The sequence below is a fragment of the Nanorana parkeri genome, unplaced genomic scaffold (genome assembly GCF_000935625.1).
Source record: "Nanorana parkeri isolate BGI_ZX_2015 unplaced genomic scaffold, ASM93562v1 scaffold3181, whole genome shotgun sequence".
Classification (NCBI taxonomy): Eukaryota; Metazoa; Chordata; class Amphibia; order Anura; family Dicroglossidae; genus Nanorana; species Nanorana parkeri.
Window position 1 is genome coordinate 22,211 of NW_017309449.1, and position 21,357 is coordinate 43,567.

Below are 21,357 nucleotides of genomic sequence, written 5' to 3' on the forward strand. Positions count from 1 at the left end.
AATCACAACCGATCGGCTGCTATAGAGCCGCTGATCGGTTGTATGTGAAACAGCTGTAAAGAACGGGCGAGTTTTTTCTGCCCGGGCGCGCAGGAAAAAAATGCCTTCTGATGACAGCAAACCGCCCGTGTGAGTCTGCCGTCCGACCGTTTTTTCACAACGGGTGGACGGCAAGCGGTTAATAATCACCTCCACCTCCTGACCATGTGCGCGTGCTTTATTCTACGTAGTTGCCAGTATGGCCACTTGTGTCAGGTACACCTAATAAAGTGGCCACTCTGAAGATATAATGACAGGATGAAACGTATAGATGCCAGCCCCTTAAACAGACACTGGTCATTTAGAAAATTGTTATAGTCTTGTACCATAGATATAAGCCCATTTTACAGCACATCCATTCATCTGTATGTCATTCTCTGCGATTGTCATATTGGGGCAAGAACTCATAAAAAAAAGTGTCTACTGGGATATTAAAAACATCAACTGGGCTTCAAAACTGCTAAGCATGCTACCAGCAATTGCTTTATCTGCAAATGTTAAGATTGTGTTTAGAAAACATTGTGTACAACAATCAAGACTTTAATGGTCTTTGTAAGCACACTTTTTACTTGTTCCTGTAATCACAGTACTTGTCTGGGGCATCAGAAGGCTGAATCTACAGTGGAGGTCTTACCATGAGTTCTGCAAGTGGAACCAATGCTAGTATTACTTTATTATCCAAGCGACTTTGGATCTCCTGAACATGGCCTCTCCTCTGTGCCAAATCCCCCAGTACAGTGCCCAGGTACTCTTCACCCATCGTGATCTCCAGTCTCATTAGCGGTTCCAGTATCTGTTTTTCTGCCTTCTTCAAGGCCTACACAAAAATTGTACAAATTAGAAACAAATATTTATGTAAAATACTTTTGGGAAACATGAACCAATAATCTAACCCAACGTAATCTGACCTAAATATGCCAATGATACATGTTAGACATTTTGCTCATGGTAAATGTATAGAAGTGGCTCTACATACAGACAAAGTATGGACTGAGATCAGTGATTTCTACACACTAGTCTAATACTGGATACAGAACAATGCCTGAACCACAATGTCCACTTATCCACTGCTCATCCTTATAAGCCCAGAGATTAACATGGCTCTTCATCTTGTAGCCCTCAGACCGCTGATATTGTGCCTGCTGATGAGCGATAGGTCTAGGTAGAATCTTCCTTGGCCAGATTTTTTTTGCTAAGAAATGTAACAATGTACGTTGCGATGTAATTAAGCAGAATGTAGCATTTCAGCTCAAAAAATAGCCACACACCGCCGGATCTTCAAATAGTACATCCAATATTTATTTGATCCAAAATGCATACCAGACATGCTCCCCAATACAGCAAGATTCCTCTTACGCGTTTCACCGATTAGGCTTAATCGTAGACCTCACGAGGACTCTTGTTGTATTGGGGAGCATGTCTGTGGTTTGCACTTTTGGATTACAAATAAATATTGGATTTACTATTTGAAGATCCAGAGGTGTGCGGCTATTTTTTGACCTAATTGATTGAAGGTGAACACGCACTTGTTCTGCCTGCACCTGTGGGATCTCTGTGATGAGGATGCAGCAGTGAGATTTCTCTGAACTTTAGAATGTAGCGTTTACTTGGTTTTCAATCAGTACTCTTGCAACCTTAAAGACACAGAAGTATACTGTACACACCACACTGGGTGTATAAAGCTAGGTGCTATGTGCAGAGGGAGGCTGCAAAGTATACAAATCTTACCTTGCAGCATGCTGTCCCCTACACACAATGCCCAGCTTTCAGGGACTTGAGGGAGAGATGTGACCCAAGCTGTACAGTGCTCTGATCACATCACCAGCCCCCTTGTCACTATCCTCCATTCAGAAAATGTCTTGTATTTTTTTAAAGAATACAAGACATTCTGTGACAGGAGGAGGAGAGATGATGTCACATCCCCGCCCATCCTCCTCCTCCTCGTCACTGTATTTTTTTTTTTTTTTTAAATGGAGGATAGTGAAGAGGGGACGGGTAATGTGATGAGCGCACTGTACAGCTTGGGTTGAATCTCTCACTCTTCAGTGCCTAGAAGCTCGGCGTTGCGTGGAGGGGACGGTATGCGGCAAGGTTAGATATTTATACTTTGCAGTGGTCCTCTGCACATAACACACAGCTTTTTTTAATGATAATTTCCACATCCAGTGCAGTGTGTAAATGTCCATTTTGCCCAGAGTGTGGCTTTAAAATGTATTTATAGCCAAATATCTTTTTAGCCTATGGAAGAGTGTAGGGAAGGGTTAACACTTTTTAAGTTTACTTTTGCTGCTTGTGTCCCATTGAGAAGATTTCCCTTCAGTTTCTGGAGATGCAACAAGAAGTCTCTACAACGTCATCATATGAACTTGGATGGTGACACGGACAGTGTGTGCCTCAGCCTAGTAACAGTCCTTTGTCTACTATCATTCTCATGTAAGACATCTACCTTTTGCATGCAGCGTGAAACACAGGCAGACACCATCGTCACAGAGGTGCCAGGTAGTACATTTATTGAGTGCACCGTGACCCCAACATCCTCCAAAGGTGAACCAAGTAGAGGACCTGGGCAAAAATGAGAACATATCAGTTATTAGTATTACTAATAATAGAACATGAATACATCAGCAAAGGATGTGCTGATCCGCTTTACAGACCCCTTAACAGTCAAGTCTTAATTAATAAGAACAATTAACACCTCAGTGATTAAACTGCCCAATACTTTCATCATTTTGCCCTTTTTTGCACAGCAAAGTGCTTTTTGTCTTACTCATTGTAGAACTGTGGGGAGCATATTTGTGGGAATAGTGGATTGTTAAACTACTGGGACAGCCACATGTATGCCGCTTCTAGGACTTGCTTGCACTGAGCACATCACAGATGGATAGAATGTCTGTTCTCTGGTTTGTCTTTATTTGTATATAATTAAATAAATAATTACAAAAGACAAAAAAAAAGCGTTATAGGGGTTTTCCAAATTTAATGTAATAATGGAAACTTACAGCAACAATCAATGTCCTCCCTGGGCACTGCTGTCTGATGTCTGCTCCTACTAAAAGGCAGATCATCTTTTCCATTGAAACATTCCTGGAGGGCAGTGTCACATACAGGAGGACCAGTATTAGATTTCTGGTCAAAATGACAGGTTCACTTTAACCACTTCAGGGCTGCAATACATTAATAAATAATGCGGTCTTGAAGTGGTTATACCAAGATCATGGCTGCTGCAGCACAGTTTCTCACAGCCAGCGTCTGGATGCAACTTACAAGTGTTGTATGCGGAAGGGGAGTGTCTGCTCCCTTCTTCCCAGGTGCCAGCTATCTGCTGTCCCCCATGTGGGTCCGGTACTGACACAGCAGGTCTCTGCGCCTCGATCAGAGGGAGATCAGCACCACCAGTGTCTGATCTCCCCTCTGATCAATGAAACATGCATTTCATCACTTCTAATAGACCCTTAATGTCTCTATTAAGAGGACCGTTCACTGTATCTGCTATTACAAATGGGGCTTGTTAGCTCCCTATGTCATAGCAATAAAGTAAAGTGTAAAAAATAAAGCTCACATATAATAAACACTGGCCCCTACGTACATGCAGAAACACAAACACGTGTCAAGTACTCCTATATACGAAAACGATTGTGCCACCTATGTTACATATCGCCACAAACGTCAGAGTGAAAACAATAATTCTAGGGCCATCATTCACTGTTAAATCTACATTATTGATTAAAAAGGCTTTTAAAGCTTTGCCTATGGGCAATTTTGGGTGCTGTAGTTTTATACCACTTAGCAGGCGCATGCAATTTTAATGCTTGACATGCTTGGTATCTATTTACCCGACACAGCCCCATCTTTTCTATTTTACAAACATTGGATATTATATTTTGTTTCTGTGCACCAATACTCATTTTAGTGTATTTTATTTAAAAAACATATTGGGTTTGCTAAACATTTGCGCATAAAAAATTACAACTAGCATTTTTTTTCCTTCTACGGTATAGGGCCTCTGCTTTCACTAAATATATCAGTGTGTGGGTGTTTTAAGCTGTTTTCGAACCAAAAATTCTGATTTTATTGCGTGTGTGCAAAAATAAAGAAATTGCTCTGGATGGGAAGTAGATAATGATGGTCCCTGCAGCTGCTTTGAATTCCATTTCCTTTGTTTTGGGAACAAAGTGACATAATGCTTGGTATGAGGTAGCATGTCACGCGCTCAAATTCCTCCCACGTGATGGCGAAAATTGCTTGTTGATTGGTCGCTCAGACACCAGCCCCCCTTACACAGGGACGGTAAGAGAGACCTCAGTCCAGTGTAAGCTCCAAGTTGCAACAGGGAGATTAAAAGCAGCTGTAGGGACAGGAATCACTGACCCAAAGCAAGAAAGCACTTTGTCAGAACTCATAATATTTCTCTTGGATCAGTGACTGATAGGGTGAAAGCATTGAAGCTTTTGGATCAGCATTAGCAAGTTAGTTTGCAGAAAACCAGAGCACAGTATTACATTCCACCTCAATATCCACACTATCTATGTGAGGTTGGGAACTCAGAGGGCTGTTTTTTTACTACACATGGTTTAAGAACAAGCACATCAATGCATCTCTATTAATACAATACTGCACCTTCTCTCACCCGTTAGATAAGCACTTCGAATACCGTTTTCTATTGCCTCCTTATAGTCGTTCAATAAACTCTTCCGAAGACTCTCAGAGTATTCAATAACTGGGCAACCATCAGTCAAGGGTTTCACCTGCACCTCAGCTGTCACCTGGTGTCGGCTATCACTTATTGTTCTATCCAAGATTTCTAAAATGACAGAAAAGACTATTACCATCAGTTGTACACAGAAAGAGAATTGAGGCCTCGCATTCAGGAATCTGCCTGCTCGTTATAAAATTATCAATTGAATCCATATCAGCAGATCATTAAGCTAATTCTGCTAATGATCATCCGGCAGATATGCTGAAAACCGTTTTCAAGAGCAAACAGATCTACTCATATACAGGAAAGGCCACATGGGAAAATGATGCCATTGTTCTGGTTACTACTATTATGATCAGCATGACTGAAAGGTTGGCTTTGATGCTAATTGACTAACGAGAAATATGGTTGCAAACCTCTCATGAGAAAATGTAGGAGCCTATGGAACAGTACCTGATGCTTGGGAAGCACTCAGTATAGTTTCCCTGTATGCAATCTGAAGGGGTCCCAGATAGGTCTCCAGGCCGTACTCGCGTCGGATACGATCATGAATGATCTCAATGTGCAATTCTCCCATTCCACATAGGATCATCTGAAAACATTGTAAAAAAGAAGAAAAGGGACATGCATTCTATTATGTGAATACTGCGTAGAAGACGTAAGAAGAAAAATGCAGTGTAGTATCAAAACCTGGCGTTTCCAAACAGAACTTTTCAAAAAAAATAAGAAGAGCTGGTAAACATTCCGAATTCTTTCATCACATTAAAGCCCAACTGAACCTCCAGTTTATAATCAGGTAAATACATTCCATGTGCCTCAAAATGAAAGGTGTTCAATGCCTTACAGTTAGTTACAGTAGAAAAGCCTGTGCCCTGCCAGCAGCTGCAGAGTAAGGAAAACAGTAGCATCTCTGCAGAGGTCCAACATGCCCCCTAGGTGAGTCAGACCTAAAGCTTTGCCATCAATAAAGTTCATGCACTCTGCCGATTCTGGCTCTGACTTCGCAGGAGACATGTCAGACCTCTGCTATAGGACCACAGCTTTAACAGAGAGCAAGGGTCCTTCTCTGCAGATGCTGCCAGGCTCTTCTACTCCGACTTTCTACCTTTTATTTTGATGCACCAGGAAAGTTCCTAGCCATTTAAAACTAAAGGTTCAATTAGGCTTTACATAAAAGGAAGACAGTAGAAATAACTACAAAGTGGCACCACTTTCATTATCAGCCATGTTTTACCTTCTGTAGAATAGACATGTCAAAGATTTAAGGTTTCTGTGGGAAGTGCTACCTGGTGTAAAATATTTTGAACCCAATAGCAATAATATCGAAAAGTCGTTCTTCACTTCAAACCTCCACAGATTTTTCACAATCCTTGGAAGCGAATGCTTCTCTTTGTGCAGTTTTATTTTCTTCAGACCCTCCTAGCATGTCATTCCTAAGGCCCAATTCCCACTTATATGTTTAGGTGCGATTAGGGATTCCTGTGTCAGGAACTTGCGACTTCCTGCAGCAGGAATCCCTAATCTGCCATTTAGAAGCGGCAGCTGACACCAATTCAATTTGATTGGGTGACGGACCCTGCCTTTGAATGCCAGCACACCACATGTAATCGTATGTGATACAATTACCTGCAGTTAGGAATTAATCACTATCTTTGGACGCATCGATCGTGCTTCCAAGGGATAGCGATTGATTCCTAACCACGAGTAATCAGATCACATACTGTGTCGGCGTTCGAATGCAGCGGCGGTCACCCAATCAATAACTGGAATGGGCGACAGCTGCCGCTTGTAAATGGCAGTTTAGGGATTACTGCTGCAGGAAATCGCAAGTTATTGACAGGGATCCCTAATCTAACATATATAGGTGTGAATGGAGCCTAAAGCTATCAGTTGCCACAATCTGGTTCACAGACTAGATGGTGTGTTATTGAATAACATTTTTAAAGAGCCTTTCACTTGAGAAAATATTTTAGGAAACCAAAACTTGTATAAAAATGCATTCTCACTTGTCCTGAGTCAGGATCTATCTTCACTTTTAAGCTTGGATCCTCCAGCTGCAGACACTTCAGAGCATTTTCCAAATCTGGGTACAAACAAACAAAACGATGCTGAAACACAAGTCAAGACAGTGCTCTTCACCCTTTTCATTTTTGTGAATTTTAAAATCAGATCCAGTGTTTTACTAGTTTAGAAGTACCTGTCTGTTTGGCCACAGAGGGGGGTTCAATTGTACAAAAGAAGACTGGTTCGGGTATCTCCACACCTGCCAATACCAGATCCTCTTCAGGCTTCTTATCCATCTTGTCTTCTGCTCTCCCAGCCCTGCGAGAGGCAGCTGCTGCTGATGATTTAGAAGACACAATGGTGTCTCCAGTTGCAGTCTAACAGAACAAAGTCAAGCAACTGATTATTTCTTAACAGATAACTATAAAATATTATATACTATTATATACACATATAAGAAAAAAACAAATCTCTGCAGGATGTAGTTGTGTCTGCACACAACAGCATAGGGGCTTGGAGAAAACCAGAAGTAAAAACTGCCCGGCACTGCATATGGTAAGCCAGTGTAACAGACAGATATGCACTGTGTCAGAGGTTTGACATTGGGTATAATAGATAGGGGTGGGATAGGGGAACCTGTACAGGAATTGCAGTATGAAGGTACACCTGTACTTTAATGACTAAGTGACGTACATTTAAGCTCCGATTCCTGTGCATTTCCACCCTGAGCTGTAATCTTACACTATGCATTTAAGAGACTTATAGTGCATGCATGTGCATACACAGGAGAATAATTCATGCAGAGCAAAGCAATAAGCTCACTTAACTTCCATTTCCGCAACAGCACATACTATCCTCTTCTCTGCTTCCCTGTCTGTATGTCTGCTTAGAGTGAAGAAAAATACCCGCTACTTCTGTGATAGTGAGCATGATTCTTCCGTTCCTTGCATGTGAAACAGCACAAGTGCCTAGTGCAGCGGTTCTCAACCTGTGGGTCGCAAACCCGTCGGGGGTCGAATGACGATTTGCCAGGGGTCGCCCGGGAGTCTCCCGCTATTAGATAGCGCCTGCCGTCCGCCCGGGAGAGAAAAAAACACTTTCTCCAGGAAAGGTTTACTCTGCTCGATCGAGCAGAGTAAACCTTTCCCTGCAAACTTTTTTTTTTCCTGACATCGGGGGCCGCCTATCTATTGCACCCACCCTCTGCTGCTGCCAATCAGCAGGGGGGGACCGGAAGTTGTCCGTCAGGACACAAGTGCCTAGTGCAGCGGTTCTCAACCTGTGGGTCGCAAACCCGTCGGGGGTCGAATGACGATTTGCCAGGGGTCGCCCGGGAGTCTCCCGCTATTAGATAGCGCCTGCCGTCCGCCCGGGAGAGAAAAAAACACTTTCTCCAGGAAAGGTTTACTCTGCTCGATCGAGCAGAGTAAACCTTTCCCTGCAAACTTTTTTTTTTCCTGACATCGGGGGCCGCCTATCTATTGCACCCACCCTCTGCTGCTGCCAATCAGCAGAGGGGGACCTGAAGTTCTCCATCAGGTCCTCTTCTAGTGATTGACAGCAGCAGAGGGCGGGTGCAATTGCTAGTTTGCTATTAGCTATTGCAAAGTGAAATAGCCGATAGGAATCTAGCTATGCATTCCTATGGTGTTTTTTTGTTTTTATTCTGACGGCGTACGCCAGTGGTTCTCAACCTGTGGGTCGCTGTGTGATTTCTGCTGTGCTAGGCGAGAGTCCTCCTCAGCCCACTCCTAGCGCAGCAATGTTCTTTCTCCCACCACGCCGCCAGATGTAGCTGCAGCAGCCGCGTCATCCCTAAATTTTACCGTTGGGGGTCACCACAACTTGGCAAATGTTACCAAGGGGTCCCGGCCCTAGAAAGGTTGAGAACCACTGGCCTAGTGAAAGACATAACAGTCACATGGAAGAAGGAGAGCACGTTTGAGCTGATGGAGGGCTTCCGCTTTTCAATCCCAGTGGCTAAACAGAACAGCCCGGGAGTGAAGGGAAGATAAATGCATTGCTGCTTGGGAGGGGGGAAATTAAGTGAACCTGTTCCTTTACCCCACATGCTGAGCCCCTACCTGCTAGCTCTACATGGTGGTAAACATTCATATTTTCCTGACCCGAATAATTGCACACCTTCGGTCTGCCAATTGCTAATGTGTACATCTAAGGTTAGTAATGACCACACCAACTGTGAGGAGTCATTCATAAGGATATTCCAGCTTACAGTGAAAGGCACTTTTTATTTTATATTCCTCGGTTATGCTCTTGTATGTCTTTATGAAAGGTCTGTTTTAATGGCAGCTATATTACCAGTCTCAAGTCAAAAAGGTAATTGTGGCTTTTTAGAGCACAGAGTTGTGAAAGTAAATCTATATTTTTGTATACCCATTTTTTTTAAAGAATAAAGTTTATTACAATTTTCACATAAATACACAGGAAAGTGTATCTGGGTGAGAGGCATGCCCATTCCCCACAGAAGGGTAGTAGTTACATATCTAGATATTAATAATATCATATAGTACAAAGCATGTTGAATATTGCATTCAGAGTTCAGCTAAGTGTTGGTCAGTTACATTCAAAGTTTATAACCCCAGTGGTGATTTGGTCACCCCTGCTACTACTCGCACACAACCAGACACAAGGCATAAAGGGAACTTAGGGGGTAGAAGGAAAGAAAAACCTTGCTGTTCGTAATGGAAGTGATACGTAGGTCATAAAAAATACTGAAGCTGTGGGAAAGAAGAAAGATCATTCAAGTAGCACCCATGTAAGTGGGCTGTTAGTTCCTCTGTCTACATAAGGTGATTGAGTTCATGTACCCACTCCTGGACCTGTGGGGCTGTTGGTGACCTCCCGTGGCTAAGGATTAAGGCCCTGCCTGCAGAGGAGGCCTTTAGTTGCCATAGGGGACCCAGTCTGATATAGGGTTGAGAGTACAGTCTGAATTGTTTAAACACAGCTCTTCAAATGGAGTCAGACCTCTGAATACTTGTTCCATGGATCCAAGGTGTGTGTGAAAGAGTTTGAATTGCATATAATGAAGCCACCTGCCAGCTCGAGAATTAAGTGACAAGGGGAGGTAAAGAATGAGGAGGTGGGCAGTGGGAGGGCCAAATCCAAGGAAAAAATTTAACGGGGTAGTGTGCAGTTCAATGGATACCCATTATTCAGTGTGGGCATGGAAAAAACAATCCATAATATGACTTAATATAGTCACTGAGTAATAGAGTTTATATGTGGTAGTGTCATGTCTTTAGCACAATAGAAAACTAGCTCAGAGATAGAGATCAGGGATGACCTCAGACTATGAAAAGTATGAAATCCTGATAGGCAGCGTTTGATACAGATAAAGGTAACAAGGTTGTATGTACATCTTGTAGAAGGCCATCCCACTCAGCCAGGCATGCTTAGTAACCCAGGTCTCCAGCCTGCGTTGGGTGGACACTAGCAAAAGGTGTGAAATTACGGTCGAAAGTCTTATCTGTATTCGCGGTGATGTTGACCCCCAATTACTTGATTGAGTGAGATGTCCATCCTAAGGGTAAGATGGTTTGCAGGAACACACGGCCGTACACCGAAAGGGAAATGTCCAGGCACATTGTCTTCATGGCATTTATCTGAAAGTTGCTAAAGTGGCCAAACTGCTCAAGTTCTCCTAGTGAGGAGGGAAGGGCATTTCTCGGATTAGGAATACAGAGAAGCAAATTATTTGCAAAAAGACTTAATTTGTGGTGCTTGTCCCTTATCGTAATGCTCTTGATACAACAATTTGCTATTAGAGCATTGCGTAAGTGCGCCATAGCTGGGATATACAGTATGTGATTGATATATATATATATAAGACTACAAATCCCAGCAATAATGCATTATACAGCGCAATGCGGAATACCACCAGCTATAGAAGAGTACAACAAATCCCAGGAATACATTATACAGTGGTGCAATGCTGAATATCACTAGCTATAGAGGACTACAAAACTCAGCAATAGTACATTATACAGCGCAATGCAGAATACCACCAGCTATAATGTACTATTGCTGGGATTTGTTGTATTCCTCTATAGCTGGTGGTATTCTGCATTTTGCTGTATAATGTACTATTGCTGGGTTTTGTAGTCCTCTATAGCCGGTGCCATTCTGCAGTCATTGCTGTATAATTTGACACTTTTCATTCACTATATTGCAAGCCACACTTTTGTTTTCTTTTTTACTTCCACCGCTCCAAGCTTGCTCCTGTGATGGACTACACTCTCAATACAAACTAGTAGTCCATCACTGGAGCCTTTTTTTACAATTTATTTCATTTTTTTTATCCGATTAACCGATTAATCGAACTTAATAATCGGCTAACTAATCGATTTTGAAAATAATCGTTAGCTGCAGCTCTAATATATATACACACACACACACACACACACACACACTTACACATAAGTGGAGATAGTGGGCAACCTTGGTGGGTCCCATTATATATGGGCAGCAGAGCAGAAAGAAGGCCATTGACCGGAATCCTAGCGGTGGGGTGTGATGATAAGTCCAAAATTTTGATGATGAAAGGAGGACCAGAGCCTTTAGAACTCCCCAGTCTGGGCAGCCAAATACTTTTTTCTGCATCTAACTAAATAGACACAGAGGGAGTTTGAGCTAAAGTGAATAGATTTCAAGTGGAATTGTTTAAATGGCATTCTTGTATACCTGTTTTAATCCAACAGTTAAAGCAATATTGCCAGCAGACAAAGAAGAGATTTCAACTTGCTGATCGGCAAATGGCAGCAGCAATCGGCTCATCCTTTCCCTAAATAATGCAAAAAATACGTAAATGAAAATTTATGGAAGAACAGCCATCTGTCTATTTAAAAACCCTCCTCTCCATATAAACATTCATACAGTGCAAGAATTTGTAACACATATACATTTTAAACTGCTACCCACTATAAACAATACAAGGTATTAGCATACTTCATTGCAGATTGCTGCTCCCTTTGTTTACTGGAGTTTTATATAAAAATAGAGTCACTTTTCAGAAGTGAAAGTTGGATGATTTTGGGACAGAGTTTGTCAATCAAGGTAGTAAAGCAGCCACGTGCCTTTTTCATGGGCAACAGGAAGACAGTTTCTTTTTAAAGCTGCCATTTAGTTAGCATTACATTGGTAAAACAAATATATTGATGATTCATATTATTTTTCTCAAAATGTAAAGCTAACCATATTCGCATTATGCAATGATTAGCATTTTTGAATTGTGTAAGTTAAGAATTCGTTAAAAGAATACATACACTGCCATTCACAACTACGCTCAGTGCTTCTAAGCACTTTCTCCACCCAATGATGCAGCGGATATACTTTAGCAATTCAGCATGTTCTTATAGGTAGTAATACGTACATGCAGTTTTTGTTGATGTTATATACTGCAGACTGAGACTTCATCATTCCCGAGTATATCCGGACAAAGACCAAGGGTCCACGCTGCTTGTCATGTACAACCTTGAATGCCAGAGCACACAGGTCATCCTTGTACCAAGACCTTGAAAAGGAATTGTACACATCATGTAACCATACTTCTATTTGAAAGTAAGCCTTTGTGCAGTGACTTTTTTATAGTGCTCATCCTCCTATAACCTAGAAATTATTGTACCCTATACTACATGTCTGACAGCCTATTTCAGAACCAACTGGGAGAAAACCTACCACATGGCTATGGGAAACAGGATAAGATGTTGTCGTTGTACAGCTGGATGACAACAGCATCTAAACATGTTTAAGCCAACCCCCATTATTACATTATAGCCAGCAGAAGGTGGAAGTGCTTGTCCACTATGGGAATCAATGACTATTAGGTTATACAATATACTCACTTCACCTCCTCTACAAAATATTGCATAGTGAACTTACCCTTTAAGGCAACCTCTCTCAACCAGGGGCTTAGTGGAACTATAGGGTTTCTACAGATGTTGCTAGGGGAACCTTGACCAGGTTCTGCTACTCGCAAATGTAACTACTGACACCAGCAATATTTGTATCTATCTGTAAGGGGGGGAAGGCATTCTTTTCACTGACCACCAATGCAAAAAGCTTTATTCCGAATGACCAGCACTGTAATGCACTGTTAGCTATAGCTATATAGAGCTATTGCCGAGGGTTCCCCGATAACCAAAACTTATTTTAATGGTTCCCCTGTGTTACAAAAGCTGAGAACTAAGGTGTTCAAGCTTTTGAAGACAGCCCACTGTACCCAAAATGATATTCTAGATTGGGAAGGCAATCTGGTGGGTGGCATAATTCTCTGGTTTTCCCTGTCTCCAGTGGCAGCATCCTGTATCTCCACCAGTTCCTATAACACCAAACCAAAGCTGTTACTCCCTCACAGTGTTTAAAAATGGACGTCTTACTTGGGTGGTCTGCACTCTGGGCCTGAACGCCTGCATCCCCAGAACATAAAATCCACTTGTTCAATTCTCTTCTCTAGGCAAAATAATTATATCACTACTTCTGTTGACTTCTCACACAACCTTTTCAGGCCAAACCTCATGTGTTTTTTTGTTTTAACTTAGCTCTGGTACTAAAACTATGCTTACCAATATCATCTATTTCGGATTTGGCCAGCCTGATAAAGTTCAAACCATCAAAAGTTCATTTCAAGCTGCTGAACCTGCTGTTGTATATGCAATTTACAGTATAGCAAAAATCTAACTTAATTCATACATACATGAAGTCATGAGGACAGTCATCTGGAGAAGGTAAATATGAAGTGATTGCATCCAGAAGAGGTTGGACTCCTTTATTCTTTAGGGAACTGCCACAAAGCACTGGAACCGCAGAGCGAGCTAGAGTGATCCTCCGTACCGCAGACTGTAACTGTACAATACACGGGGTGTTAGCCAAGCCAAGTCATTTCAATACCTTCACTGTTATACAAATCATATGACTTCTAACAAAAGGATCCACACACATTTAATTAGTTGGATGGGTCATCTTTCTAAACAACATTTAATGAAAATGATGTAATGATAGATTATTCCTAGGCCTAATTTCACAAGCACTGGTGGTTCAGTAGCTAATAACATTTTCATACAATTATTCTATTCTTTTTATTGTTTTTTGTATGTATAAGCTGTATATGTTTTTGACAGAGAAAGAAAAAATAAGACATATTAGCCACTGCATCGACCGATTACTCATTGCGCCGCATAGCTTGTAGGTACCAGTTATCCCAGTTTATATTCTTTAAGTAGGTAGGGTACATTATATCCAAAGCTGAATTAGGTGTGTACACAACCAAAGTAATTTCCCAGTTCCTGTGGAACAAGTCATTGAAGGTATTTCATCAATAGTTAGCAGCTTAATAAGATGAACACAAGTTACCTTTTCCAGAGGTATAACATTTAAATCCCCACTGTACTCTTCCAGCATCAGTGAAGCAAACTCATCATCCAGATCAGCCATCTGCATATAGAAAAGAAAATGGCCAAATTTGACTATTGGAATGTAAATGCCCATGAAAGAACAACATACAATACAAACAACCTCTCTTTACATCTGCTGTGCCATGTACTTTGTTATATAGACAAATCCAGAATAGATTAAAAAGGAGAACTATGAGGTGAGTGAAAATCACTCACGTCGGCTCAATAGATCGGGAAGTGAGCGAACCTATACCGTCGCTTGATCACTTCTCGATCATGTCCCTGCAGAGTGGTGACTGTCAGTCACGGCTCCCCGCGGGGATTCCCCCCCTCCTCTCTGATCCTCCAAGTGCTGATTGGAGGAGCGGATGGGGGAGGGGGCGGGCACAGCTGGCTCTGTCTCTCACGCAGCTGTTTGGATCTCTACAGCATTGTCGGGATCTGTCTCGGCTACGGCAGTCTCAGTATACCGTGAGCTGTAGCTCGCTATATACTGAGCTTTGGGTCACGGGAGGACGCTAGTATATGTCCTCCCGTGACCCTTAAGAGAACTATGAGGAAAAAAACCACTTACCCCATAGTTCTCTTTTAATCTAAAATGTGATAACATCAGACATAATGATAGGGACTTCTACACATGGATGCTTTCTCTGTTTGGTTGGGATAAACAGACCTTTGCTGTTCCTTTTGCTACTCCATCTAACAAAACCTGTGCATTGAGGTTCTTTATTTAAGCTCCTTATTGCTCCCTCTCTCATGTCACAGATCTCTAACAAACCCTACATTGCAGCTGTACAAAAATTAATTTTACCTTGAGAAGTCAGATGTGCTGAGCGCGTTTGTGTGCTTTTGGTCTGCCTGGATACAATGACCATCTCTCCTTTCCGGAGTGTCTGCAATTATTATTGGAACAAGAAACGCACTACCTAAACCGTATCTAAACCGAAAAACAGAATGCAATAAATTACAACTAATGAGTCCTTAGATGTGGAGGCTGCATACGTTTCCTTTTCAGGAGATGCAAATACACAAAATACCCGTTAATCTTTCCAAAAACGCTGTCCTTGTCACTTCCTGTAAGCTGAAGAGAAAACACCAACAACAGCCTACTAAACCCATCAACCCACCATGTAATAGAAATGAAAAAGCCAGACATGCTTGAAGTCCAGCCTTCCATAGACACAGTGTAAAAATTAGTGTAGCCACAAACAGTCAGGAAATGTATTATTTGCAGGATCACCAGGTGAAAATAAAAGTTAAAAAAAAACCTGAAAAGAGAAAATGAATGCAGTCACCACATCTATGGACTGGTAAGTTACTATATATTACATTTTTGTTTTTGAGTTTACGTACACTTTAAAGACCATGAAAGCTAGTGACCCTTATTAGACTATGTTTTACCTAAGAATGAATGTAACTGTTTTGTTGTATTGGGGATCTCTTTGCTCTGTACATTTGATCATACTTTGAAAATGTAAAAATAGGTCAAACTAAAATGTTGCAGTGGGCATAAAATTATGAAAAGCAACGAGAAATACATTTTCTAACTAAGAATAAGAAGCAAGAAACAAATGTATCACCAATACCTTCAGTGATAAGTTAAATGGAATTATATTTATGTTATTTCATTTCAAATTCCCCACAGGCTCTCGTGTCAGTACTGGAATGTCACATATGCTAAGACGAACTACCGTGTTTCCCCGAAAATAAGACAGTGTCTTATTTATTTTTTTTCACGAAAAAAGACACTAGGTCTTATTTTCGGGTGATGTCTTACCTGGCTGCAGCTGTCCGCTCTGCCGTCCAGGAAGCCACAAACAGGTGGGCGGGCATGCGTGCGGCCGTGGCTGGCAGGGGGCGGGAGGGAGCTGTGTCTCCGCTCTGAACCATTAGAGAAACAGATGAGGGGGCGGGCATGCGTGCAGCCGGGGGGCGTGTCTGCAGGGGGGCGGGAGGGAGCTGCCTCTCCGCTCTGATGCCATCCAGAGAGCCACAGATAGTTGGGCGTGCGGGTAGGTGGGCGGGCGAGGGGATGGGAGGGAGCTGCGGCCGGTCTTCACATGTAAAATTTAATTACATGTGCAGCTACCCAGAAGGTAAGACCTAGCGATATCTTCAGGGATGTCTGTAATATAAGACCTACCACCGAACTAGGTCTTATTTTCGGTGTAGGTCTTATATTACAGAAATCCCCGAAGATAGCGCTAGGTCTTATTTTCGGGGTAGGTCTTACTTTCGGGGAAACACGGTATCTAAAACTTACACCTACAATTGCTATCTCCAGTTGAGTATTTACTTTAAAACTTTACTTGTTCTAGTAAGGCATTTCTTGCTTCTGTGGCAGAGTTCAGCAGATCCTTGTCCTTTATGTCTTTCAGAGGTTTCCTCTCAAATACTCTCCCACCATCCTCACTGGATCGCACGCTCCAGCAGATTGACTCCATACTCAATAAATCCACCAGACCTTGGAATGATTTGCCCTCCCCTATAGGAAGCTTAGCACAAGAAAGTGATTATTACATAATGAAAAGATATGTTATTTTTCTTTATTTCGTAAATGTTTAGATGTAGGCCTCATTCAGACGGGGCGTATACAACCGTGCGGCATGCACGCCCGTAAAACCGGCTGATCCCGGGAGGGACAGGTGCTGCATGTGATTGCATGCAGCAGCCTGTTCTTCCCTATGGGAGGACGTGGTTGTATGCTGTCATACGCACACCCGAACTTGCACATCCGTACGGGTCCAGGTGTCCGCACTTGGATGCAGACAGTCACCAGTGTTAACATCGATAATCAATTTAGGTTGAACTCGATGGACGTATGACTTTTTTCAACCTGACTATGTAACAATATTTATTCAAACTGATTATCGATGTTAACACTGGTGACTGTCTGCATCCATCTTTACCCAGTAAAGGCAGTCAGCTCATTTACTTAGATCAGACTATTCATCCAGAATTGGATGATTTAATATTGATTTGCAGAGTTAGAACAACAAAAGGGATAATACAGGAATATTCTGATCCAAGTAAATGAGCCGAGGGCCTTTATTGGGTAAAAATGGATTATGTTTAGCCCTCTAAAATAAACAAACTATAGTTTCCTTTTAAAGTCAGAAGATGAGAACTTGGAGGGAAAAAAAATTGAAGAATCTAAGAGCAGAAGATGAAAAAAGTAGCACATTTAATACAATTCTGTTAGAATAATTTGCCAATGCAAATTATGATATATTCCACAAAAGAGAAATGATGCGTCACCAACTTACCTGCAACAGCAAAGGGTTGGCTTTAAGTTTTTGTTTGATGCTTTCAACAGAGTAGGAAAAACTAAGAAAGAAATATATATTTTATTTAATATAACCACCTTTATTGTAGCCAGATATAACATAAGAGAAATCAACACACCGCTAACCAAAAGCTAAACCAAAAGTCCCCTCTCATATAAGCTAATAAGTGATACCAGCATATGCGAAGCGGTCCTGTACTAACACTGCGGTGGTAGGTCAATAAGCAAATTAAACTGTAAGGAAATATAACAGAAATGGCTCACATATAAAAAACCTATTATATGCGTCCTTGAGGATCCTATCCCTAGATATGAACTCTTCCAAAGATATAAAAAATAACTCATTGATCATAAATTATCAATTAATTAAAAATTTTAGGAATAAAAAAGGTAGAAGAGGTTTATATCTGCTTGAGGTCCCCAAAACCCACAAAAGGTAAGAAAAATGTGGACACTGCATGGGAGGAACAATTTCAGTGAGCGGCAGTGTGGAAAGGTGCATTCTTCAAGGTGTGGCTTTTATCATTTAGGCAGAAGAAAGGTACACGAGAGGACTGGACACGTTGACAGGTAAAATTACAACACTTTAAAAGAAAACAAACTGTAAAACCACAGACAAGATGTAAATACAATCCAGTTGACCGAAAACACATACTTGTATGAAGTACCTGGCATTAGCTTTGTCCATCTTATTCAGAAAACATATTCTTGGCACAGAATGTTTGTCTGCTTGTCGCCACACAGTCAGGGTTTGAGCCTGCAAAGTAAAAACATTGGATAGTCTAAGCTGCAGCTGCTGCATCTATTTTGCAGCTTTGATGCAAATTCCTACCATCCAATCATCAGCTAACTACATGGGTGCCTTGCTTCATATCATTTTATAGAAGAGAGATCTGTGTCATCAAGAAAACATGCAGGGCCATTCTTGAGCCACCAAGGACAGCAGAGAACATAGACAAATGGTTTCATGCATATAAAATGATGCCAAGGTATTTTAGAAATGCACTTTTACCTGGAGATTTTTAGATTTAACATTACACAGGCCAAAAGGACCTGAACATTTGTATAGCATGTATGTAGTCGATTTTAACAACCAAAGGATTAGTCATTCTGTTCAGCTAGCCATCCAGGCAGCACAGCCAGGCCAGGGGTCTTAGTTATTTCCAATGCAGAGTCAGTAGTAAAGGGCATGGCCTCTATTTGCACTTGTGTAAGCTCCATTACCACCACCTAGAGACTATGGGAGGCTGCTCCAGCCTTAGGAAAGCCCTGCACCTGCAACTCAATTAGGAGCCCCCAGAGAATTTTCTGCTTTTTTGAAAACAAGCACCTCCAGCACTCCAAGACCTGATCTCAGGCACAGCCTTGCCTTCACATTAGAGATCTCAGTGCCTGTAAATTCATGGAACCAAACAATATGGTTTACAAACTTCAGGAAATCCAACATAGATGACCCAGAAACAAAGTCTACACTGCAATGCTTTCCTCTGCTCGGACACTATACAGCAGAGGCAGGAGCCAGTTCCCTGGTAGATAGGAGCATCAATCTCTCAATCTAGGTAGTCACGAGGAAGGTTGTGAAATGGAACATTGTGATTTCAAGATGGCAAGCTGCTGGTACTTGCTCAAAATATACATGAGGGTCGCCTATATATTGAGAAACCGATGTACATGAAAGATAAAACAAGCAGGTAAGTTCCATAATTCTCTTACCTCTACACCAGCTGAAGCATCAAACACAGCAACGGCTCCATCCAGCACCCTCAGCGAACGTTCCACCTCTACAGTGAAATCCACATGTCCTGCAAGAAGGCAAAGCAAGCAAAAGTGCTTAAAAACACCTATCCTGACAGATGCATGTAAGCTGCTGGCACTGGTCTCTTCTTCCAAGAATGCTTAAAGTGATATTAAAGTCATTGATGTTTAAAAGTTTTAGTTTCCTGCAGAATCAGCTGGTCCCCTGAGCACTGGTCCTGATATCCTGTTTTAGGGCTTGTTCACACCATGTACAGACCAGATCTGCAAACGCAGTTCATTTTTGATGCATTTTTTGATGGGGCTATTTTTAGCTTAAAATTGGCTTTCAGGTGGAGTCCTGTGCATTTGCAAGCATTTTATGTGTTTACATGCGTTCTAATGCGTTTCAGACCAGAAAAAATAGTGCAGCACTTTTTTCACTGGTGTGAACAGAGCCCAGAAATACCAAAGCAGAATACATTGGGATCCATTTCACGTGTGGACAAAAACTGTTCTGGTCCAGGCATGGTGTGAACAAGCCCTTAGGGTGACTCCTTTCTCAAGCACAGTGCTGTGCAGTCACCCTTGAGAGCGCTAGTAAGCTGTGTGCAAATCAAGCTACTCCCCCGCTCTTCTCCTCCCTTCCCCAAGCTAGTAGATGAACAGTTGCTGGAGTCTGCTCTGTCCTTTGTTACCTAGTACTGGACAGGAAGTTCAATGAAGCGGAGAGACTTGGAAGCAGCTGTTCAGAAACATGATTGTATGTATTTGGGCAAAAAAGTAAAGCAATGCTTTACTGGGCAATGTATATTTGTTTGATCTGGAGTCATTATTGAAAAAAGTTTTAGGGTTGAATACTTTGTTAATGTTTGGTTGCCATGCGGAGCCCGTGGCTTCAGTAATTTCACTAACTCTGCCAAAATATGCACATCAGGAGTTTTAACTTGACTATGATTTTTCCTGATTTCATGCTTATTACTGAACAGCAACCCATGAGATCTCATAGCCAGAGACCATACTGCAACGTAAAATTTCAAAAGGATGTCAGCAATGGCGTCCGCTAAACCCCTCTTGTGGCAGGCTTCCTATGTTTACCTATTTGATTGATCTATGCCTTTTATCTATGGTTTCAACTGTGCTACTAAAATGCAGGGAAATGGATAGAACTATATTAGAGAAGGTGTGGTTGGTATTTTGTATAGTATAATAATAATAATATTAATATTAACAGACATTGCAGACATGCTTGTCATCTGAAAGCTCTGCATTTTCTTTGAGTCTGGAGCTGTTGCTAACAGTACTCTCCTGAAGGAATATTTCTTCAAGGGCAGATTCACACCATGTCTATTAAGCTGCGTTGGGCCCAATGCAATGACAAGCTGAAATCCATTGTTTCCAATAGGCCCAGTTCCCATCAACACACTGTGTTGATGTGCGCTGGATGAAAATGGAATGCTGCATTTAAACACAGTGCAACATTCTGGAATGCACCACGACACAAGTTAAAGTGAGCAAAATATGATTTTAACTGTATTGATTTTCTTTTAATGTGCATTTGTTTCCACAGCAGAAACCACAATATTATATGTCAGTGCATGTCAACTAAAGCATCAACGCCCTGAATGCAATGCACGTGGTGCGACTCCAGCCTTAAAAATACCGCAAGATTACCTGGTGTGTCAATCAAATTGATCCTGTGCCCATTCCAGTCCAATGTGACAGCTGCTGATTGAATAGTGATCCCACGCTCTCTTTCCTGTGCCATGTAGTCTGTCACTGTATCCCCATCATCAACATCTGCAACAAAACAGTCTAATTAATAAGACCACTGGCTAAGCTCCAGGGTTTCACAAAAACACTGAACACGCTTTTGTAAAAAAAATGAAGGTTGCTGTAAAATAAAGACAGAGCTTTAGGTAAAATACGATTTGCAGTATCAACAATTTATAGCGCCTTATAATAAATGTCCCTCACCTCCCAGTGCTCGAATGTATCCAGAATAATACAACATTCTCTCAGTAGTTGTGGTTTTCCCGGCATCAATATGAGCCATGATTCCTATGTTTCTGATCCTATATGAAACAAATGGTAGAATTAAAAAGATAAAGTGCATCTGTAACCCTTATACAGAAAAAAAAAAAAAAAAAAGACGTTTTTTTTTTTTTTTTTCAACTCTTATTTCC

The 21,357-nt window shown here is 41.6% G+C and overlaps 1 protein-coding gene across 1 annotated transcript in view; it reads right to left on the reverse strand.

Moving 5' to 3' along the window:
• The window catches only part of GFM2 (G elongation factor mitochondrial 2), a 34,790-nt gene that overhangs the window by 1,735 nt on the left and 11,698 nt on the right, over positions 1 to 21,357 (reverse strand). The window contains exons 4-19 of the mRNA XM_018574713.1: positions 21,149 to 21,246; positions 20,846 to 20,971; positions 19,151 to 19,239; positions 18,106 to 18,194; positions 17,418 to 17,478; positions 16,461 to 16,646; positions 14,111 to 14,191; positions 13,455 to 13,603; positions 12,132 to 12,272; positions 11,444 to 11,543; positions 6,933 to 7,116; positions 6,742 to 6,818; positions 5,189 to 5,327; positions 4,667 to 4,840; positions 2,486 to 2,601; positions 674 to 856 (exon numbers count right to left, since the gene is read on the reverse strand). Coding sequence (XP_018430215.1) covers positions 674 to 856; positions 2,486 to 2,601; positions 4,667 to 4,840; positions 5,189 to 5,327; positions 6,742 to 6,818; positions 6,933 to 7,116; positions 11,444 to 11,543; positions 12,132 to 12,272; positions 13,455 to 13,603; positions 14,111 to 14,191; positions 16,461 to 16,646; positions 17,418 to 17,478; positions 18,106 to 18,194; positions 19,151 to 19,239; positions 20,846 to 20,971; positions 21,149 to 21,246 — 1,993 coding nt within the window. The remainder of the gene's footprint in view (positions 1 to 673; positions 857 to 2,485; positions 2,602 to 4,666; positions 4,841 to 5,188; positions 5,328 to 6,741; positions 6,819 to 6,932; positions 7,117 to 11,443; positions 11,544 to 12,131; positions 12,273 to 13,454; positions 13,604 to 14,110; positions 14,192 to 16,460; positions 16,647 to 17,417; positions 17,479 to 18,105; positions 18,195 to 19,150; positions 19,240 to 20,845; positions 20,972 to 21,148; positions 21,247 to 21,357) is intronic.